Genomic DNA, 24,378 nt, shown 5'->3' with positions numbered 1-24,378 from the left:
CGAGGCCGAAGAGAACAATTAGGGCCATATCAGCAGATCAGAGCGCTGGCAGCCGGGCAGGCAGCAGCAGCAGGTTGGGAGGGGGGGGGGGGGGGGGCACTTTCCATCTATAATGCATAATCCCTTACCAACACAAGCTAATGGGCGAGTCCGACCAACTGTTGGTGTGACTGGCTCTGCAGCCAGCGGAGTCGTTTTCCTGGAGAAGTCCAAGTGATCGAGGACATTTAAGTTGAGTCATGTAGTGCTTTAAGGACAACTCAAGTTTGTACTCAGTGCCCAATATATCGGGTTTTTACCTTCAGATATAGCTATTATGCAAACCAATACAAAAACAATGTTTGTAAGGACATTATGAGAAGGGCAAAATGATTTTGTGGTGCAGAGTCAAGAATCCTTCTTCTTCTCTGTCGCATTCTTCATTGCACGACTCGCTCCTCTTGTTCTTGAGGGCGGATCCTGGAGGTTGTGAACGACAGACTGAAGAAGAGTTAAGGAGAGATGTAAAGTCTGTTACAGAGGTCCTGCTCGGCCTCCGGCTCAGTCACCTGTCACCACAGGCTCTGTTCAGCTGACAAACGGAGCACCCTCTGCTGCTGTTCATTCAGGACGCGCTCTCCAGGGCCAACAAATAGTCCATCAGTGACTCAGTGTAACTATGGAGACCACAGAACATCCTCCTCTTCAACCAGTTCTTCATTCAACGAGGCCTTACAGTTTGTAAACAGGGATGACGTACGTAGGTGTGCACAAACAAGTACTAAAAGTAATCCGTGTGCTAATATTGAGTGAGTGGAGACATTAGTGGCCAGATATATACATGTGTGTACGAGTCATCAGATGCTTCGAACTACTATGTGTTATGTATTATCTGTTATCTGTAGTCGTGTACGGAACGTCAAACGCCATGACAGAGATCAGAGTTTTGTCATTTATTGATTTATTCATTTTTGGAACGGATGTACAGACACAAGCTTTTCTGCTACAAGCAACCACGGACACATTGGACTGAAAGTCATCGGTAAACTCGTTCCCCCACGATAAAGCCAACCGCCCGTCTCTCTGATCCTGGTGGAGTTCTGTAGAAATAGAGTCCGCTGCTGGGATATCCCCTTTAATAACATGCAACATCGAGACGCTTTGATGCTGGTAAGAGTTTTGATTCCACGTTTAAAGCTCGCTAATTCGTCTGGATGGCTGAGGCAAAACGCCACTTGATGATGCCAGCTGCCTCAACGGCAAACTGCAGTGTTTGTCAGTACCTCCCAAAACGACTGGTATGACCGTTCCAAAAATGATTGAAATGAGTGTGTTTGTGCTCCGCCACCTCTGTAGTTAAGGTGTGGTTCGGTTTCGGCATCTACAGCTTCTTTGTTGAATTGAGTGGTCGGTTGAAAGATGTTGACGGTTTCAGGGTGACTGCACGTGAACAAATCAGGTGCTTTGTTTGTCCAACCATTCACACCAGTTGTTCGTTCTTTTAAGGTAAGCTTGAAGGGGATTTTAGCCTCTCTTCCATCATTAAAACATTTCCAGCTTCTTGTTTATCACGACTCTCACTACGCCTCGATCAAACTTACATCCAAAACCATCTCTCTCCGTGACAATCGTGACACCTCCAAACATTCCCTTCGCCTTCATTTCTGAAACCAACCTGAACAACTTATGATCGGTATTTCCTCCTTCGCCGCTGAGCCCGTGACAGATGGCGTCATTGTTCTGGAGAGGACGGCCATTAATCACGGTGGCCCGTCAGGAAAGAAAAAAAGAAATGAAGCGTAAACAAAGCTTGTTTTCAAGCGTTTTGGAGGAACGCCACGTGCTGTCGAGCGCCGTCCTCTTTTCATCTCATCATCCGCCCTCATCTCGATCATCCATTTATCGTATTCTAAACGCGCCAGGTCGGCAACAGCCGCGACACAAATTGGCACATTTTTCCCTCCGTGTAATCACACCCAGCGGCGGAAACAAAAGAACGAGGGATAGCGGGAGACGAGGGACGGGAGCGTTGTTTAGAAATAGGAGATGCCTGTATGGAGTGCAGAAGTGATAAGTGGAGAACTCTGTCTGCCCCTGTCGGTAAGACGAGCCCTAATTTGCTTATTTGTAGCTGTCAGTTGGGCCTTTTGTGAGCCCAGCGAATCCGGGGCCAAATCGACAGGCCAAGCACTTCAACCCCTATCTAAACATGAGTCAGCCTTTTACTGTGGCCGGCTGCCACTCGACTCTCACATGCCTCAGTCCTTTTTCTCTCGCTCTCTTTTTCTCTCTCTTTCTCTCTCTCTCTTTCTCTCTCTGTCTCTCTCTCTCTCTGTCTCCCTCCCGCCCACCCCTCGCTCCCCATTTCTTTTCTTCCTTACACTCTTATCTAATCTTGCGAGCGTGTTTATTTTATGCTTTTCGCCGTGTTCTCTCAAGACTGCTGGTAAAACGTGTTTCACCGTCTGGTTCAACAGGTTGGGATGAAATGGGGTACACGAAGAAATGCATGCAGGAGCGTGAATGTGACAGTTGTACTGTACGGTGGGAAAAAACTTCTCCTTTCCTTTTTCTATATATTACATTGTCCTGCTTTCCAGTCCAGTTTTGCCATTTATTTTCCTATCTTGTCCTTTCCTTTTCTTTCATTTTCGCTCCTTGTTTCCTTTTCTCTCCCCTCCTCTCCTTGTATATCTTCAGTTCCTTCTCACCTCTCCTTGTGTTTCTGTGTCCATCGTTTCAGTTCCTCCCTTCCTTTCCTTGTTTCCCCTACTCTCATCCTCTCCTCTCCTCTCTGGGGAGGATTAGGACAGAGTCCTTTTCATCCTGCTGTAATCCGACACTGGCAACCCAACTCCAACAAGAATAAACACACACACACACTTGCTGTGGGATATCTATATGTTCTTGGGGCTCTTCCCAAACAACATCGTTCACATACAATATGACCACATCGTTTCCTTCTTGGTCAACTGGAAAAAAAAGCATCAGACAGGATGTTGGGGACCTTTTTCTGGTAATTTGTTGCACTTTTTCACAAAAAACAAAAGCGGTGGGAGGGAGAGAGAGAGAGAGAGACATAAGGAATGAATTGGGGAGAGAGACGTAAACAGTCTGATCTACCCCCCTAGCCCGTCTCTGTCACCCCCTCGAGGTGGGGCCTTGCTGGGACTCTTGTCAGCTGAGCTCCCCCGCTGAGACCTACAATGGCAGATTGGCAACCCTAATACCACTCTCTTTATCTGCCTGAATTAAAACCCAATTAGAGCAGGGTTATGGGAATTGCTGGCTCAGGGCGAGTTCTTTATTTATTTCATTCTTCAGGAATTATGTGTGTGGGCGCATTTTCAGAGAGAAAAAACTAACTGTAATCAGAGGGAGAGATGCTGGAGGGGTATCAGTCGAAGGATTAAACACTGAACTGAAACAGCTAGATGCGGAGCCGTTGTAATCCCTTCATTAAGAAGGGGGCGTGTTTGTTTTCAAAAGGAGGGTGGCCTGTGTGTGTGTGTGTGTATGTGCTTACAGGAAGTGCTTGTGGGGCAAGCAGGACGTGCAGGAAGTGTCTGAGGATTGCTGATGATGCAGCGGACAGCGATGCTTTTCTTTTACCTGCCGAAGTCAGCTGGGGCCGAGACAAAACAGCTCGTTACTCTCGGCTGTCAATTCGAGCCGTCCATCAGTTTTATTCCGCCACGCTGAAAGCAGAGAGATCTGGTCGCTTACGAGAATGTTGGTGTGACGAGCCACACATGACATAACTGTTCCATGTCCCCCGCTGCACAGAGAACACAGCTGTAGTGTCCGAATGGGACGGCTTATAAGAGGACAGCGTGTTAGGATGTATGTTAGGACGGAGAACTCATCAGAGGTGAACATGAGCTGCTCACTGACTCTGCTTATGAATAACTATGCTTTACATACAATCCTCCCTACATGAGACTCTCATAAGGAAAAGCTCTAAAAGAAGAAGAAACGAGGGAGAGAGCACGAGAATCGAAGGAAAGACGGAGACAGTCATAGGCGAAAAGTAAGAGAGGCGGTGTTGAAAGGCGAGACGGGAGGGGGGGGGGTTGTTATCGGTGCACGTGCAAACCCCCGTCTGTGCTCGTTCTCCTCTCTTGTCTCATATTTCCTGCGATGATGTGAGGACGGCCCGCTCAGTCAGAGGACCTCTACCACTGACTTCCCCTCAGCTACTATTATATTATTCTATATTTACATCATCAACCACATCCATTGTAGATATACATCCTGTCCTCATAGATCCCTGAGGGAAACGCTCGCGACGAGGCAAAGTCTTCATCGAGGGGACGCCAACGGTGCATGAGAGCGAGCAAGAGAGCCGCTGGGTTCAAAAAAAGTGTTTTCGGCTGAATTGTCTCATTTTTTCCTGGACAGCGCTCAGATTTAACAACTGCTTTCACACTTAACCAGATGTGCTGGATTCTCTGTGTTAACGACTTTGTGAAAGAAAAAGTGTGAAAATATCCTCTTAAAAACATCTAAAGGTGCATGTAAACCACATGGTTGTTGTAATTACAGTCTCAATGTGCATTTGAAAGATCTCTTAATCCATTATAAGAGGTGACAGCAGTGAAAATGATCAAACCTTACATCAACAGCAAATCAAAATGTCACTCTACTGTTTTTTTCCCCGACCAGACTCGTTGGGCCAGCTGACCTCCTCGCCCACGTCCCACCGGGGAATGCACCCGTCTCTGCTCAGCCCGACCTCCATGGGGCCCTCGGGCTCCCTCCACTCTCCCATCAGCACGCTGAGTTCGCCCATGAACGGCCTCGGCTCGCCCTTCTCCGTCATCAGCTCGCCCATGGGTCCCCACTCCATGAACTCGCCCGGCATGGGATACGGCCCCAGCGTCAGCCCCCAGGTGAGGCCCGTGACAGACCCACGGATGTGAAAAGTGTATTTACTCCAGCTGCATATTCACGCATTTTGTCCTCCAAGGCTACTTTTGTGCACAAATACACACGGGCAAACCTGAAACCACGGCTACGGGAGTGAACGAACCTGACCTCATCCATCACAAGTTAGATGGTTATAGACTATGAGAGCTCTGAATGTGCTACTTTGTCTGAGTAAGATAAGGTTAGTTCATTTGTTTGTATGGTGCATGTTAGATTGAAGTTAGCTGTCTGCGCAGTTTGGTGAAAATCTAGTGCGTGCAACAAAGGGGTTTTATTTCAGGTTTCTCCACGTCTCTTGACACTTTGTTGATTTGTTTGAATTTTTTATCTGGTACGTAAATTAGTCGCGGAATTACCCTGAAGGACTACCACCTACCAGGGCCATATATGGAGTCTATATGTCACTCCTCCGCAGTCCAATTATGGTCACTTCCATTCACTTGTTGCAGAACAACAAGATTGCGACGGCCAAAATCCAAGATGACAATGTACAAAATGCCGAACTCGAGGCTTCAAAGCGACAGTCCACGAACTGATGTGTGACGTCACGACGACTACGTCCACTTCTTACACACAGTCTATGCGTGTCGAGGCATGAGAGAGGTATCGATTCTCTCAATAACCCCTCGGCCAGAAAGGGAATAAACCCAAAAATATTGAATCATTCCTTTAAATACACAAAGAAATATGTAAAACGTCATGAGGTTACCAGCTACATGTTCAGCAGCCTCTACCGTGGCTTCATGAGGCTCTGCCGCCCTATAGACTAACCAGACGAACGTCTTACAAACACTATTCACCCGTCTCAGAAGTGCAAATTACAGTTGCGCACACACGCATACACACACACACACGTGTGGTTTTCCTGAGCCAGGCACCAGCAGACGGAGGCCCTGCTTTGACCCCTTGCCACAGTTAATCAAGACTCATTCAGCAGGGATTCCACAGTACTTTGCTCTGTCACTCTCTTCTGTATCTGAGGCCCATTTGTCACTCCCGCCATATTCTAGCTGTCTTCACGATCCCGTCTTTCTTCTTCTCTCTCTCGCGCTCCCTCTTTTCCTCCATTTCTCATTCCATGTCTCTTTGACACCATCTCCATTTCCTGTCTCTTCCTCTCAGTTTCTTTTTTCTTTATGTTTTGTTCCATCAACAAGCCTCAATGTCTTTGGTATGAATAAAACAAAAACACACACGCACAATTAAGACATCAAAGCCTGCAGTGGCCCAGTTTCCGTCTGGAGCCACATCTAAAATTGAAATTGAGTTGTGTTGGGCAACGTGATGCTATTTAGGATGGGCTCTCTCATCGCTATTGTTGGGCTCATCGGTGGAGTGTCCCACATGTAATGGAGTTATGGGTGGATTAGGGGCACTTTCAGAAAGCGGACACAGTCTTTTTCATTGCTAGAAAGCCCCTTCGCTTGTGTTTTCTGTGTACTTATCCGTGCTTCCTCTCGGCCCGTCCTGCCATTTTTTGAAACAGCTGTATAAAGAGCAGGTAACAGCTGCTTCTGTCCGGTGACGGTTCTAATGCTGTACGTACAGTAATTGCAGCATGCATTTAGCCTTGTGCTGCGGGTCATGTCTGCTTTCCAGCCTTTGACAGTGCTGCACTGTTCTTCAGCTGGTGTCGGGGTAAAAGAACATTGACCACTGCCACCACTGTTTTCATTTTTTTGTATTTTCAATTCATTCTGTTCACCATTTAATTCTTTGAGTTGTCAAATACACAATAACACATTGATGTGACTCATAATGGAAGCCTGTGAACCGGAAATTAGAGCGAGGCGTCAAATTTCACTATCAATAATCCTCCTTTGAGAAATACAAATGCGGTTTTCCGGTTTAGTGTGGACTGGTAAGGGTGGGGGTGAGGAAATGGGCACCACCTTCCTCTTTAAGGCTCCCCACCCGTTTCAATATGCCAGTGTGTGGTAAATCAGTATATCTCTCTCTCTTCAGAATCAGACTGACAGGAACCTCAACAGGTTTTGGGTAACAGCTGAATTGTGTCTGTATCATCGAGTAATGCAAGTTGCCATTGCTTGGTCAGAATTTTTATATTGCTGCTAAATCTTTTTTCACCAAATATTTACTGATTTTGTCGTGATTTCGGTATTTTTTGGACTGGAACCTTTTAAATATATTTCACTTTGTTGTTCGGCTGCTTGTGTTAAAACACACAAACAATCTTGTGTTTAGCATGTGTATACAGCAGTAAGCTGTACAAGCATTTAATACGTTGTTTAAAACACAGTAGTATGTAGTTGTAAAGATTAAAGTGTTTCTTATTGTACAGTATTTGTCAACGATTATAAATGATCACAATTTATATTATTACAACTATGTTTTACAATATTTTCATGAATTATATGTTCATACACAAGCCTCCACAATAAAGATGTTGACAAATACATTAACAAACACTGCTTTTGTCACTGTATCTGCTGAATAGATGGATTTCAAATACTGTCAGAAATGATTGAAAAACATGTTTTTATTACTCTGAGTAAGACATAGAAAAATGTATTGTTTGGGTTATTCCACAAAACCTTGAAGTGTCACAAGAGTGCCAGTGTTGAAACTTTTGAAATGGCATCCGGCCTTAAAATGTGACTGTTGCTCAGCGTGAGGAGCACGGCTCGGAGGTTAAAGACGGGTGTCTGGGTGTCGGGGGGGGGGGGGGCACTTGTGCTCCTAACACTCTGATGACTCGCTATCTTTCATGAGCGATGACTGGAACGAGGTCACAGCTTGGCCTCCTCCCCACTGGACCACTCAGAGGCCAGGACGACACCCCTCGCCTCTGCTCGCCACACACACACACACACACACACACACACACTCTCTGTAAACTCACTTACCATCAACTACAGTCATCAGTGTCTTCTTTTAGACTTTTTAGATGCACGAAAACATAAAGATCCAGGTGGAAATCCCATTCACCCGCTCTGGTTCTCATTAAAACTTGGATAGCCAATGAACAGCCTAAACAATGGGCCTTAACTATCCCCCACATCAAAGACGTAGATGACAACACGATGAAAGCAGAAGAAAGGATGAACAAAACTCCCATTCTTGCTGGAATCTCCCATCCTCCGACGGCCAAACCCACATGTAAAGAGAGGAATCACTCCTTCATCGTCAGCCAATTCTTGCATCTCAAACAGCAGCGCTTCCCCATGAGCTCCGTCCCGAGCATCCAGACGCAACGACACGCCGCGGCTCCTGCGTACTTATTAGTTTGTCGCGTCTATTATTTGCATCTTGGCTATCTGCCGGGTGTGCTGTTGAAGATCAGAGAGGCATCTGCATTGTTCTGATGAAGGCCACACACACATTTTGACACGAATACTTTACGGAATGGCATACTTTGTCTTTCATTAGGTGGTTTTTGCCATTATTAGGTTTGTCATCTCTCTTTTTTTTGGGTCCTGGCGCAGTCTGAAGAAGGGGGGGGGAGGCAATGCCAGGCCACAGCCCATTTCCAATAGGATGAGACCCATCATTGTCATGTTGAACTCACTGACGATAGGGACCGTCTCTCGATCACAGACACCGCAACTCCCCAAGCAGCTGGGAGGGATTACACGCGGGGTTGGGATGCATTTTGCACTTCCACTGACAATGGCGAGAGTTGTCTGGCTGTCAATGTTTTGTAGGAAAAATAGTGCTTCTTTATCATCGGACCAGTGCCGACTCCGTCTGGTCTGCAACCCCTCTGGCTCTCCGCGTTCTCCCATTGAATCCCAAACCAACAACAGGCCTCCAGCGTCTCTCAGTACGCCTTAGAAATACATATAAAGCTCCAGTGTTTCTGGAGTGGAACACAGAAGAAAGGTGCAAATGTTTTACGAGAAATGCGCTTTAATAAGTTCTAAATTAGCGGCGGCGGTGATGTCATGCGCCGGCTCTGGGTACGTCGTATTTTGGCCGAGGGTCGCTAGGAGACCGGAGCACAACACACTCAGGGAGAAAGAAAAAGAGATGGAGGGGGGGGGGGGGCAGAGTGGACCTCAGCCCCTTCCTGTGTGGGAGCAATAAAGGTCCATTCCGCCGCTGTGGTCTTTGATGGACCCCGCTGCGGTCGCGCGGCATGACATCATGGTGGCACGGCTCTAATGGCCGCACAAAGAGGCTGTGTGTGGCGTCCCAGGGGAACAGTTAAGGCTCTCCGACGTCAATCAACCCTCAAATGGATGGGGGAGAGGAATGTTTTTAGCCAAAGCTGTCTCCAGGTAGCAATTAGAAGCCGTTTTAGAGACCACTCCCCCCCCCCCCCACGGACAGTGCTGGTAGCTCAAGGAAGTGTAACTAATGTGTAGAATTCATTTAGTTGGGTTTAGTTGCTAGTTTTAAAAGCATACCTTTATTTCGGAATGTGAATGTGACATAGGTGAACTTTGTGCTGTCGCTGTAGTTGAAGCCAGTTTCCTGCATCTGTATTAAAACTTTTCCAGCTGTTCAGTCCCCTTTCCTTCCCTGGAAAGCTTTTATTCTGAAACATCGGCAGGCAGTTTAGCTTTGTTAGAAAGCTAAAAGCTCCACTCTCTGAAGCACAGAGAGTGGAGCCAGTTGATAACAACATAATTAAATGAATGCTAATTGTGAATAGCTTGTCATGCAGCTGTTTTAGCACAGGTACTTTCCAAAGGTATTTCTTCGCGACCGCCGTTATTTTCCCCCAACAGATCATGATTTGAGAACAGACGCTGTATGTCGTGTGATAGTGCTGGGGGCCCGTCTGTGTGTCCTGACTTGTGTGGGGCCACACAGGAGACGAGCCATGTAGGAGGTGGCGGCTATAAGGAGTAGAAACAGTCGGATCAGGTTTAGGTTTCAGAGAGCGGCCACCTAACGCCGGCTCCAGGCGCTGCGGTCGAAGTGCCTCAGATGCAGGCATTCATTCTAAAGCTCTGAATAATCTCTATACGGGCTTTTAATTGCATGTGGCGGTGTGATCTTACTGCAACTGGATACGGTCTGTGGACAGACATGTACGCCGTGGCACGTCTGCCACTATACGACGAATCACACTTTTTATTTTCACACCGGCAAAACTCGTAGCTGTGCACAGAACGCTGTTGTAGACGTCTCTCAACACAGCAACCGGAAAGGCAGGATAAAAGAGGCACACATGGACCAAACAGCATTATGAAACATTTAACTCATATTCCACTAATAATTGGTATGGCTCATGAAAACATTATATTCCGTTACGATATTCTGAATTAGGCCTTCTTCCGAATGGAGACTTTTTTCCGTTTAAGACATGGATATACCGGTATTATTCGGGTTTTAGGAGCATTCTTTGGAAATGTTTACAGTGCATTCGGAATATGTGTCTCAACAGGGTTTTTTACGGCACTTTTCGACACACAGCCTCTCTCCTGCTTTCAACATGCTCACTGCGTTAAACACAAACCAGCAAGCCGATAGTTTGCAGAGCTGCAGTAGAGATGCATGCCCAAAAGAAAAGCTCACATGTCTGGTCGGAAAGAGAAACACACCTACTTTTAAGCATTATGAAGGACTTGGATACCAACAGGTTTTCGGATATGCACGAATATCGCAACACCGACCTTTCTTAAGAAGGTGAATGAAGGGATGAAAGAGGGAGGCTGTGCTCACTCGGTCCAACAAGTCCACCACCAGTGGAAAAAACGTTTCTTTAGCGATGTAAACAGCTTATCAAGAATATTGGCTTCTTCCGAATAAGGGCAATAACCAGAATATTTGGTGAATGTAAACGTAGTGTCTGTCATTCACTGGAAGGAAACACAACAACATTGCCGAACAGTCATAGATACACTGATAACTCCAGACTTTACGAACATTTTCCCACACGAGGAGCGTAAAATCGGATCAGTAAGTTTAGGTCAAAGTTGACCATCAAACTACATCCTGCCAGAATTGGTGTCAATCAGCCCCCACCTCTTGTTTGACGAGCTAATCAGTTACTCACTGACTATTACTGAAGCATTGATCAATAAACATGGTCAGTAATGGGGGAGATAGCAGCGTACCAGTGCCTGTGTGACATGCTTATCGAGTAAAAAAAGTCTATAAAAAAGCAGGAAGACGTGCCGGTGGATCTCTCAGAGATCTGCTCCATGATGGACGATGGAAATACTTCTGAATGACTTGCAGGATGTGATCAATCTGAATCTAGATTACTGCAGGATCCTGTGCTATTTGACGAAAGCAACACCCAATTTCCACGCAGGCGACACGCGTTTGATGAACGACACGACGGTAATGGACACGCAACAGAATGAATCAGCGGACGGCTCTCCTTTTTGTCACTGAAAACACTTCCATCCGTCACCATGTGACATGTTGGACAGTTTTCAATGACTCGCTGGAGGACACACCAGTGGAAAACTCGCGTTAAGCTTTACAGCTGGACAATGGAAATGCTAATCGCTTATTTGACAAAGGAAATGGATGTGCAGTGAATTGCCGGAGGACTTGCTAATGGCCAATGGAAACACTTCCATTCATCACTGAATGACGTACAATCATACATGAGCATGATCACATCGGTAGAGGCCGGTCCACAGAGGAAGATGAGGTCGCTTCCACCTCCATTTCTGAGAGCCAAATGGAAGATCCAAATATAATAAAAGAGTATTTGGTTGAAATAAATCATGACAAAATCTCAGGAGCATTTCTAAAAATTTAGATCTCTTTTTAAACGGTACGGTTTTAGTGAAGATTCATGTGTTTGGGAAGCCGTGAGCATACGACTTGATACATGAGACTTGGATTATACTGCACCAGTTGTGCGAGAGTTATTACATTTACATTATATTTAAGTTATATATTTGATATCATCAACAAGAAATATGCACTTTTGTTTAATGTTGTATTTATTTCTAAGAGTGAGTCATTGTGGATTGTACCTGGATTAGAATGGAGGTTCGTGTCTTAAGGTCTAGCCGCCATTGATCTGATATGTTGCCAAAATGCTAACGTGCAGTTAGTTGTACCAATTATTAGAGCCAGAATAGTATGTTGACGATCATCTGACACCATAGTGTTATGTAATAAGACACTTGTATTTTATGTTTTAAGTGTATTTCTTGGTGGTGTCAGCAATTGGTAGCACTGAGATGTAGACAGGGGCTTGGCCATGAAGTGCCTTATAAGTGATTAAAAGAATCTTAAAAACACAGAATTGGATGCATGCCCAGCAATCACTTCCTGATTGATCAGAAATCACTCATGCACTGACTTTAATGACACAGGTTTAAAAGTAGTTCATAATGGAGAGAGAGAGCGAGAGAGCAATTCAAACAGACTTTGAAGTGACTTTGTCAGTGGTAGGCAGTGCAGTGTCCACAGGAGCAGCACTGTTTCCTATAAAGACAGCCCTCGTGCACATCCACACACACACGCACACACATCCACACAGGCTGAGGTGAGACAGCAGCTGAACGTCACTCTGCGTATTCCCACTTCCCCGCTGTAAGGCTGGCTGCCTTTCATGCCACCGATAGTCTTAATATCCTGTTTTCTTTTCACTGTCACAAAAGTTTCTGTCAAAACACACACACGCAGTGCTTGTGCTGATTCATTTTATCTGTTGTGTCACTGCATGGGGCGAGTGTTGGAAACCTCCGAGCTGTCTCGAAGAATGTCTGCTCCTTCTGAATTCTATCCACCGGGGGAGGGAAGAGAAAGAGTTCGATTCGAGCTCAGCGCTTCACAGCGAGGCAGACCCCGGAAGGATTTACACATCGTCGCTAAAGGCTTTATTAATGGTTAAGATGTAATTGATGAATTCACTTACCGACCATTAATAAGTCGCTCAAATTCATGGATTTGTGGCTTGCCTCGTGTAAAAGAAGAGCTTTTGTTTTGTTTTGTATGATTCTCCGCCAACGATCTTGAATTGAAGGCTGCGCAGCATCAGGACCAAAATGAGTTTATCGATGGCCGACAGTCATATAACATTTAACAGACAGACATCATGAAGAAATATATCACAGGTTTATTATCAAGTCTGCAGTGATCAATGCGAGCTCATAAAGTCATTCGTGATGACTGATGGCAAAAGCTGTCAGAGCTACCTTGGAGCCCACACTGTCACTAACTGCACTCCCTGAATAAATATCATGTACTTTTTGAAAAAAAAACGACAAAGCAATATCAGAGAGAAGCAGGCAGAAGGGTCAACAATATGTATATGAAACAATTTTAGGTAGAAACTTCCAACCTCTCCCATTAAGGAGTATGTTTAACCACGACTTGCCCCAAATCCACTGAACCAGTTTGAAAATGAAGAACATCTATAGAGCTCAGCTGGTTAGTTCTCCAACCCTGGTCGAAGCTGGGCAGTGCTACGCCATGAATGGCCGGTTTGCGTTCGAGGGCGGGACTAAGCGAAGGGTCATCTCGGTGGATTTGAGGCGTAGGTATAGATGTGGATTGTTAAAGGTTCCCTGAGGAGTTTTTCACCTTGTAGCACTATGGAGCTATGTGTCTATGGACTACGTGTCTCGTGCATGTGCACCAGGATGCATATATGTAACATAACCTTTGTTTATTTACAAAAACAACAACACAGGGCCCCTTTAAGTCACATGTTGACACATGTTTTAGTGACTGAAATGAAGCGTTCCTTGCTGTTTCCTCTGTGCATGTTCAAGCAGGTGCCTTTCAAGCTTGTAACAGTGGCGTAGTTTATCCTGAAGGGTGTCTCACTGTCAATATGTACCTCGTGGGTCTCGGAAGACCAACCCCGCTTATAGCCCCCCCCCCCCCTGCCGATATGTCCGGATAAGACTCTCTCGCACTTCCGGCGGACGAGGAGAAAGTTCCAGCTCGTTCCTACCGCAGTTTGTTGAGATGAAGTTTTGTTCTTCGTGTGTCACGCGGTGTCCAGAGGTGAAAAGGGGACACAGTGGTTATCATTAGTGACCTGATCCCTGTCCTCGCCTGGTCAAGTGTCAACGCAGCGTGTATCATGTCCACTCACAATCTTTGGACAATTCTCTCCTGCCTGGAAGCGAATTCAAGTTTTTAAAAATGTATCCCGGTTCAAGGGGGGGTGATACAGATTTTTTGTTTTGCTTTGGGAAGAGTGGAGCAGTGCGTTCAGAGCGCCCTGACAGAATGCCTTGTGTCAGGGCGCTCTGAAAGAATACTGCGAAGATAACTTTCCCCGCGTCCTGAAAAGGTGCCCTTGAACTGTAAAAGCAACTGAAGCTCCACATGAGGGTTGTGCGGTGAGGAGTGGCGCACCAGCCAGGATTTGAAGTCTCCGTTTGAAGTGTCTTTATGAGCAAAGTCTGTGCTCTGACTCCCTGAATCAAGCTAAGCCCGTCTTAAGCAGAGGCCTCCACTGTCTCCTCCGCTCTTCCTGCCTTTTTCTCCTCTATTCACTCGAGGGACGGCTTTCTCTCTGTTTCACCACCATGTGTGCTGTGATAGCATACTAATGGTTTAAAAGGACCCGCTCTGCTTCTTTATATTAAAAGGAAGGAGGGCTGAGTAAGACGCCTAAACCGAGCCGACTGACGGCGATCATTTGATACGTTTTTGGTGAGATTATAGCTTATTTTTCTTTTGTTTTATTACTAAGCTAGCTTCTATTGTGTTCTGCTGATCAATGAGTTGATGGACAGAAAATTAAAAATACTTTACAATTGACTAATTGTTGTAGTCAAACATTTTTCTGCTTTTTTCTCTTTTTTGTTGTTGTTAATTGATTATCTTTCGGTTTTAGGCCGTGCCTCAGACAAAGCAAGCAGTCTGAAGACGTCACCGTGAACTCTGGGAACTTTAGAATTATGGGTAGATTCATCTGTAAGGACAATAATCAGTTGCAGCAGTTGCTTCCAGAAAACATGTGTTTTATTGCTCCGTGTGTCTTCGTGAAACCGATCCAGAACACCCCCATGTTTCATAAATCTTTGCATTGGCTTCAGAGTATTAATCCATCACTTTTTTACATGTCTGAAAAAGGACTGTACTTAGCTGTTACAGCAGGCGGCACAGGACATACAATCACATGTATCGATTCTGTGCAGAATCTGACACCCATGTGCAGACGGAAGACCCCCACCGCACTGGATGTACCAATCGAATGTCCTCCACAACACGTTACGTAACACCCGGAGCACACGGAGCGCTGTGATTCAGCTGGAGCGTTTCCAGGCGCTCGCGTCGTTCATTGTAGGGAATCTTGTGTGCTACATTTTCCAGCCCTTGATGTTAAACGCCCCTCGTTTGTTTTTCTCTCCCTCGGTCTGTGAAAGTTTGAATCCGGGCCCTCTGCTCCTCGAGAAATAGGAAAGAAATGTGTGATGGGGTTTCCCAAGACGACGAGGCCGTGCACACAGCTGGCATACCTCCCTGAGACAGGTCACATGGATGTGTTCTAAGGGGAGGGCGCATGTATTCTATTTCCAGAACCAGTCCTGAGCCACTTTAATCCACCCCCCCCCTGCCCACCACAAGTCTGCCCACCACAAGTCTGCCCACCACAAGTCTGCCCACCACAAGTCTGCCCACCTCCCAATAAACAAGTATGCCCACCCCACCGTAGGGGAGCAATGTTACCGAGATTGAGTTGCAGGTTTTCCCGAAAATAGATTCCCTGACAGAAAAGACGCTGGCAGACGGAGGGTTTGATAGAGACGATATCGCTGCACGGGACACAAACGACTAGACTCAGGCTTTTAACTGAGGTAAGACCTCATGGTGTGTGTTTGTGTGGGCGAATGTGCAGAGGTGTGTCTGCGTGTGTGTGTGTGTGTGTGTGTGTGTGTGTGTGTGTGTGTGTGTGTGTGCGTGTGTGTGTGTGTGCACATGCCGCCGCAGCTGGTTCCAAACAAACAATGCTTTTTTTCTTCCTTCTTTTATGTGCTTCTGTGCGCTCCCGAAAATTGTCTTCTTCCCTGCACGAAAGGCAGTATTTAGCCAAAATATGACAAAGGCCCATTCATTGAAATAGTGCACATTATTATTGACAATTTAAATGACACATTTAGTTTCAATACAAACCTTGGCCACTTGTGTGATATATGCAATATATGTAATAATAATAATAAAATAATGTATAAAATAGCACACAGAAACCATGATGAATAATCTCTTTTTATTCTGAAGCGTAGGCTTTGTGTGTGCGTTTGCGTACAGTTCAGTGTGCATTTGTGTAAACAGGGTGTGAAGAGCAGGCCGGTGGGTTGGGGTGGGGGTTGGGGGTGTTGGGGTGTGAATTGAACGTTTTCATGTGGCGGTGGGCTTTCTTTAACCTTTTCAACCGGCTGAACCCATCAGTGAATCCGTCGCTCCAAATGCAGCCAAACCCTCGAACCGGCATCGGCTTTATATTAAAAAAATTCTCGCCAAGTTCCCATGACACCACACATGCACCGCTGAATTATGTGGAAAAGGGTGTGAAAGGATGCAGACAACTTGGAATATTTCATTCCATGTAAGCGATGCATGCTGTAGCTTCAAGCAAGAACGTATGTGGCTTTGCTGCCATTTACATATATTTTTCAACTTTGAAGCTATTTAAGGGGAATCAAATATCCGAGTGTGAGGTGAAATGGAATGCCAGGAGCCACAGCAGCGAGTGTGTCTCCATCAGGCGGCTACCTCTGGTTCTGAAAAGTCAAGCTAATGCAGTAGTGCCTTAAACTTGCATTCTTTCTAATGGCCAGCAGGGGGCGACTCCTCTGCTTTCAAATAGAAGTCAGATTGTATCGAAGTCTATGAGAAAATTACTTTACATCTCTCTTGATTTATGACCTCAGTAAACATTGTAAACATGAGTTTATGGTCTCAATCTCTAGTTTCAAGTCTTCTTCAATGCAGCATGATGTTCATTCAGTAAATGATGGTCCATTTAGAGTCAAACAGACCATAAAGCAGGGAAAGATTTAGGGCGTGGCTAACGTTTGATTTAATGTTCGCTACCGCGTCTTTGTCTGTGTTTTTGTCTTAAATCTGAAACCCTTTCGCAGTGTGTTTGTGTTTTATGAAAGTTAATCGTAGCATTCTTACAAAGTGAATAGCTCCACCCTCTCTCAGGTTGCAACATAAACCAAAATGCCGACGTCGAGGCATCAGAACCATAGTCCGCAAACCAATGGGTTTGATGACGACTGCGTACACTTCTGTGCAGTCTATGTGTGCAAGCTGCTGTTTCGGTGAACTTGTGCATGCATGTACATGTGTATGTACCTAATATAAACAGCTGCTCATCCTTATGGCATCATAGTACATGACATGTTAAACCGTAGCAAGCTGTCGGGAGCATGACCGACGCAGAGGGACTGCAGGTCAGATCTGTGTCCGTCCCCCCAACTTTAATGAAGTAGGCCTCATCATATGTCATTTGTCATATTCTCTTGTACATACCTAATCATGTGCATGTATTGGGTTTATTTACTAATAATTTCATAATTACAGTCATAAAATAGGGAAAAATACCCATCATAGTGGCCTAGAGCTCGAGGAAGTTTTAAGTTGTGTCGATCGACTAATTGATTAATCAGTTTATCGGCTTTTACATCCAGAACTAACTGTCACAGTCGCCTCGTGGTCGTAAAGACAAAACGTTTCGTCTGTCTCGACGGATCCCCGCCGACGGAGACAGACCTCCTCTGCTAAATTCAGAGCTTGGTAATAAAAGCAATGTTTGGCTACATGAGTCCATGTGGCTGCTCTAAAGACTCTGCCCCGTCTCTCACCCCCACTTCCGTCCTGGATGTGTTTGTCGGGGGAATCCACTTGAATGTATGCTTTTCTTCCCCCAGTGCAATGTCCACTTCTTTAACAGGACGGTGCTAATGGTCAGCTACAAAAGCTCCTCTTCCATTCACTGCATTTAGTGTTTTAGGATAATTCATATCGTCTCCTCCTCCCAACGTTCATCTACTCTGGAAACAGCATGGTGCTAGTTATAACAATTAGTCTCCCCTCGCTCTCCACTTTTAGCGGGAGTTAAAAAGAGAGGTCACTTTGGGAGGGAGAGGGAGGCAGCAACGGAAGCAAGGCTGCAGCTTGCACTGCCACTAAAACAAATGCCACCTCTCAATTCCGCTGTACTGTTGATTTTGCAGTGGAGTTATGCGAACGCTGAACATTTGGGGAGCGAGCGGGGCTTTTCGGGAGCATGAATAAAAGAGAGGCTGTGGGGGGGAGCGGTGCAGGATCCTGCTGGGCCAGATTTAGATCTGATACAGAGGGAGGAGAGGGAGCAGTGAAAGAGGGCAGAAACTGCTGCTGCCGGGACGGCCGACCGTCTGCATCGAGTATCGGAAGTCAAAACATGCTTTTCACTCTCTGCATTTATTTATTTGTGTGTGTGCAGTCAAACCCTCCTCTGGCCCCTCACTTAATAGATAATGTCATCGGCTAACTATGCTAAGCTACGTGACGGCCTTATGCAAAGGGTGTGTGCAGGTTTTTTTGTCTGAGTTCAGAAGGGGCTGTGTTGTGACCTGTCGGCATGTGTGTGTGTGTTTGTGTGTGTTGATGTTCCAGCTGAACTCCCCGATGAACTCGGTCAGCAGCACGGAGGACATCAAGCCCCCGCTGGGCCTCAACGGCGTGATGAAGGTGCCCGCCCAGCCCTCGGGCACCATCCTGTCGCTCACCAAGCACATCTGCGCCATCTGCGGCGACCGCTCCTCAGGTGAGTGACGTCGGCGGAACCACGGCGGACACCCGCTGCCCAACCGGGTGCAATGAAAAGAGAATCATTGAATTAATATATTTAGAATACAATTATTCTCATGATTTGAAACGGTTACGTATGGGAAGTTAAAAGTGTACCTTGACTTTTAGGAAGTTCCTTTTTTTTTGTTTGCAGTGTTACAAGTTGGCTTAATCGACTCCTATAAATACATTAAAGTTCTAAAGACGGAATGACAATGAATACATTGAGGTAACTATTTAAAAGTGCACGAGTCACGACCTTACCAGGAATTTTATGAATGATTTTACGTAGAATTGTGGGAGAAGGTATAAAAATAATCTCTCAACAGCTGGGATTACACAAGACTCCCCAGTGAAAAGAAAGCGGGACTAGCCAGCGTCTTCCTAAAGCCGGTGCTCTGACCACACCGAGCAACCTCTGAACTCCGGTCAGAGAACAGCCCCGCGGACCGCTCTGGCAGAGCTACGCACCGCAGCTTCTTTGCTGCGGGAGATCTTCCTGGAAGGACAACAGTCAGCGGAATTCTGGGCTAAATGGCGAGGAGGCCGGAAAGAAGTATGAGAAAATGCATACGAGGCCAGCAGCAAGCAGCATGAAAGGCACATGAAAGAAACTGACGATGTGAGGCAGAGAAAAACATCGTTCATGCTCCGATGAAAAAGCCGAAGCTCAATGGGATGAGCTTCGGCTGACATAGAGAAGCGCTGTGTCGGAGAGGGGGAAAGCGGGCCCGACCTGTCACTCATGGGGAAAAGGGGTTTTCATCCCCGGGATGAAGCCGTAATTCATTGGACATTCTGTGATTCATTGGACATTCTGTGTCATCCTGCGTCATCGGTGGCGCATGGAAGCAAGGGGGGTGAAGGGGGGGGGGAATCAAAACAACGTTTAGTAGCGAATCAGGCTTCATTTAACTGTGCTCGGAGGCTTCATTCATCTTCTCTGGTGGTCCGACCGGCAAAGAGCGAACAAAGGAAACCGTTTCGTCCATCACATGTAACAAAAACAAGAGACGAGCCCCCCTCCCACCATAACTTTTAGGATTTTTTTCACTGTTCTGCATTTCGACGACCCATTCCCTCTCTCTCTCTCTCTCTCCCTCCTCAGGTAAACACTACGGTGTGTACAGCTGCGAGGGCTGCAAAGGTTTTTTCAAGCGGACGGTGCGTAAAGACCTCACCTACACGTGCCGGGACAGCAAGCACTGTGTCATCGACAAGCGCCAGAGGAACCGCTGCCAGTACTGCCGCTACCAGAAGTGTTTAGCCATGGGCATGAAGAGAGAAGGTACAGCACATACCGTAGAGGATAAAGTCCCACTTACCCATTGCCCCTCACATCTCTACTAATACACATAGACATTTGCACTGTGAACACTTTTTTTTTTGTCAGCCGGATGAGTTTACTGATTCCAATTTGATGTTAAACTGTTGCAAAGTTGCAAATGTAGAGCACCTGAGATATGACACTCTGGTTAGAGGATGCCCCTTTTTCCTCTTGCTTCCTAGAAGTAAAGCAGTTAGTTTTCCCATCCTGCCTCTGTCTAATTACTGCACATGCACGCACAGCTGTAATTCTGCTTTGCTACATCATACAGTGCATTGCAGCCGTAGGCTCTGCTGTATGAAGAAAAAAAAAGGGAAACGGTTCTGCTTCAAGTACTACTTTTGCGGGGAGATAATGCATTTGGCCGTTGCCGCCACAGGAACCCGGTGCTGCTGGTTGCTGAGCGAGGCTCTGTGAGAACAGGCGGTCCTGTGGGAGCGCGATGTAGACCGGAGAAATGAAAACATAACAGTGGAGCTGTGTGAACGTCGGCTCCCCTCTGCATCCTCTGGAAGTCACAGTTCGTGCCCTCGCGCTCTTCATTATTTGCATAAACTCGATGGTTGCGTGGGAGTCGTTGTGAACCAACTCGCTCCCACAAACACAAAGGTTTCTCTTTGCTTAAGATACTCAATACGCACAAATCGGTCAAATTGGATAATGTCTGGTAATTGCACGGCATGGGGTAAAGCGTGCACCGCATTCCTCAAATTAGAGGCTACCGATGGAACGTGCCTGCCGCTCCGGCCCTCGTTCAGAAGCACACAGGGATTTAATCAGTCGCACGGTGAGGCCACATGTACAGAACATGCGGTGGTGGAGGACGGGAGCTTTCATTCAACTTTCTCTTTAAAATCACATCTTTAGTATCCATGCAAATGTGGTTCAAGATGTTCCAACTGAAACCGGCATGTTTGACATCAACGTAACAAGACTTCATGTGAAGCCTGTGCATGATCTCAACTACAGCCATGAGATCAACAAAGAACGGAATTGTTTTTTCCTGACTGCAAACATTGCATGTTTAGCGATCCACTGCGGCGCATCATCGATAGTTTTAGAGTCTGATAACGTATCGTCCCGAGTTGGACAGAAAGGGCTTTATCGCACCATTGACAGGATTTATTCAAGATGCAACCTTCCTGCAAACTTAAATCACTCTTCCAAATGCAGAAACCCTGTCCTCTCACAGCATGGAATCCTCAACCGTGACATTTAAGGTTGGACTACCATGAATGTCATACTGAAGTCCCTCTCGGCTACAAGTCCTGCTGAATTGAGCTTTTAAACCTACTTTTTTGTAACTTTCAGGTCGAGTGAGTTGGTGTAAAAAGAGACAAACTAACTAAAATAGCAGTTTGTGTTGTGAAGTTGTTCCGTTAGTTAGTCAGTGGAGGCCAGCTGATGAATACTTTTCGATGGGATCCCCTCACATTTCTGCACAGTTTAGTTAGCATGCTGTAATAAATGTCCCAGATGTATACATTTTTAGATAGAGATAAACCTTTTTGCGACTAATCTTAAGCTAACATCGACTGGTACCGCACGGTTTGAATCCTCCTTGACTGGAGTTGTTCGGTCACAGACACAGAGTCTTTTAAACTGAACTGACTCTCCTGAATCACCGTCGGCCAATCAATGAACACCGTTTGAAATAGTCATTGAAGAAGTGTCATTGTAACATTACTACCAGCAATACAAAGCATCATGAAACTCACTTCAATCCAACTAGAAATAAAAACTCACAAAACCCATCTTCTTGCCCGATCGTTTCATTGTCGAAAAAAAATCTCTCCGGCCATTGAGAGTCATCCTGACTTGTAAAATCTGAGTTGAATACCTCCTGTGATTATTGGACGCTTACAGTAAAAGAAGCACCTTGAGGAAAGATTGGGTGGTTTGGGGGGGGGGAAGGGGGGTTCACTGGTAGTGAAGTGTGAGTTTTAACACTCCACGAGGGTGTTACAAATATGAACGCTCTCAGCAGTGCTGTTAAGCACCATTTCACACATTGAGCAAATCAGTCAGCGCCTCTCGCCATTACGGTCGCCACGCGGTTACCGGATACAGATATAGAGTGTATAGATTGTGCTGAGCGAGCCGGGGGGGGGGGGGGGGGGGGGCTGAAGAGGTGTGTATCAGGTGTGTACGCGCAGGTGCACGAGTGAATAATATGGGTGAACAAGAATAATTTTTTTTGGGGGGGGGGGGCGCTTTTTGGATCCAAGGCCACTTTGTCTTGACCTTTCCTTGGCCTCCCCTCCCTCCTTGCTTTTATTTATATCATTGTTAGGCCATTTTACTCCTTTTTAAGGATATTATCATTTACCGCCTCTCGCCTCACTCTCTGTGCCAAAGCCCCCCCCCCCCCCCCCCCACACACACACACACACACACACCCACACACACACACTGCACCCCGAGGGCTGTGGTTAGAGAACAGCAGTAGCCCAAAAGGCTAAGCGAATCCACAGAAAAACAGGATTAAATGAATTTATGCTCTCCCTGTCAGGAGAGGAGGAGGAGAGGGCGGGAGGAGGGAGTGTGTGGGGGGGGGGGGGGGAATAAAGCTAACATGATTTCAGCGCTCCTCACCTCTCGCTGACTCCAACACAAGTATTCTACCCTTGGGCTGACCTCCACCGCCAGACAGCAGTTCCTCTAAAATGGGGCCCCTTTCCCCACTCCTCCTCTAACTACCCCTGCTTCCCTTTCACCCCCCAACAAGACCACGGCCTCTCTGATTCAGGACTCAAAAGAGAAACCAGAGTAAGGGAAACGTAAGAAGACAGATCATTCTGCAAACCCAACGTGTGTGTGTGTGTTCTCCAGGTGTGTATGTAAGCTCGCATGCCGACATTGAATTTCCAAAAGCCCTTTATCATTCAGCGCATCGTGTACCCACACTTTATTTTCTTCTTATGTGTGGAGGATAAACTTTTTTTCTGTGTTGTCTTGAATTCAGTAAATTATAGCCTTTTGAAAAGACAAAACACACACACACACACACACACACACACACATACGCAGCTTTTCAATCCCCCCTTGAGGCCGGAGGTGCGGTTTCTCTTGCCTCCGCCGCAGTGAGTCTCGGTGTCTGCTCAGCACACAAACCACTTCCTGTGTCTCCTTCGCCAAGCCAATCAGACGACAGAGCCGACACGCTTTTGCTTCGACCATTTTTTGTTTTTGTTTTTACACACGAAAAAACAAAATCTACTAGACAAAGTCCTCATTGATTTCTGTTCAGGCTTTTTCTAAGAATTATTTTTAAGCCGTTCTGGCGTCCACGCATTGCATAGAGGAGTGACAGGCGATGCATTATGTATGTGTGTATAAATGATTAGCGTATAAAAGGAGCTGTCTTCTTTGTCATTGAGCGCTACGTAAAAACACGTCTCTTTGGTGAGGAAGCTGTGGGAAGTCCTTGAACACTTCCACGCTACCGCGTCGTGCATAATGTCGGTCTGAGTTCAAAAATATGTTGCATCCGTACTGTCGAAGCAATTATTGATGATTGAACTCTTGGATATGTTCACAGGCATAATACATACTGGGTCATGCACTACTCACTGGCGTACACAACGACTGTAGCGGGCTCTCACGCATGCAGGCGAGGGAACACAACTCAAGCATGCGCACACACATTGTAGTGTGCAAGTGTTCACTTTTCCAGACACTGGGCAGTTTGGTTTCTCAAAAACGGGCAGGAATTCAAGTATCTGATCGAAAGGCAAGATTCATCTGTTCCATCTGCTGAAACAACTGCGCTGCCTTATCAACTCACTTGATCGCAAGTGTATTTTTTCTTCAGGGTAGAAGAAAACTGATCTACCAGTGCGGTTCCCCGTGTGGTCCACCTCGTGAGAATGAGTCATGTTCAGTACCTCAAACAGCGCTCACTGTTGCACCAGCAACTAGAACACTTCATTGTGGAAACTTATTTTAACAAATGATAGACGAAATGATTGGCTGCAATCTGGTTTTTGCGATCCGTCGCAGTGGCTCAGAATCCACACTGAATCAGTTTGAATTCACTTGCATTAAAGGTTTTGAGAAAGAATTAAAGCTGCATTAATCTGTCTGGCCACTAGACAAACCTTTCAAAACACACCCGATGTGTGACAATCCAATATTCACTCTACTTGTAGCTCTCGTTTTGGTCTCCACCAACTCTTGGGAAAAACTTGTAGCTCTTTAGCAGCTACATTTTCAAATGTATTCATTTGAAAATCAGCTCGTTCGCCAACTTTGTCTGCCATTTGGTGTTTCACACAGTTGAAACGGGTCTGACAATGAAACAACAGTAAGTGTGCTGTAAAACAACAGAGTGGGGTATTAATTCTCTGAGTCATTACAAGTGACCACTTTCACATCATTAATAGTCATTCGATTTGTTGTAAACATAAAAAAAACATTGATTAATGCAGTTTTAATACTTTGAAACTTGTTGACTTGTA

The 24,378-nt window shown here is 46.0% G+C and overlaps 1 protein-coding gene across 2 annotated transcripts in view; it reads left to right on the top strand.

Moving 5' to 3' along the window:
- Positions 1-24,378, top strand: part of rxraa (retinoid X receptor, alpha a) — an 83,768-nt gene that overhangs the window by 44,850 nt on the left and 14,540 nt on the right. Inside the window, exons 3-5 of one of the 2 annotated variants that reach the window (XM_079290009.1) lie at positions 4,645-4,871; positions 18,418-18,568; positions 19,700-19,879. In XM_079290009.1, the coding sequence (XP_079146135.1) occupies positions 4,645-4,871; positions 18,418-18,568; positions 19,700-19,879 (558 nt within the window). Of the gene's footprint in view, positions 1-4,644; positions 4,872-15,554; positions 15,609-18,417; positions 18,569-19,699; positions 19,880-24,378 lie in introns of those variants that run through there. The other variant, XM_079290008.1, reaches the window with a different exon arrangement.

This window comes from Melanostigma gelatinosum, assembly GCF_949748355.1.
Source record: "Melanostigma gelatinosum genome assembly, chromosome: 18".
Lineage (NCBI taxonomy): Eukaryota > Metazoa > Chordata > Actinopteri > Perciformes > Zoarcidae > Melanostigma > Melanostigma gelatinosum.
The sequence above is the reverse complement of the archived record's forward strand: the minus strand, read 5'-3'. Positions and strand labels throughout refer to the sequence as shown.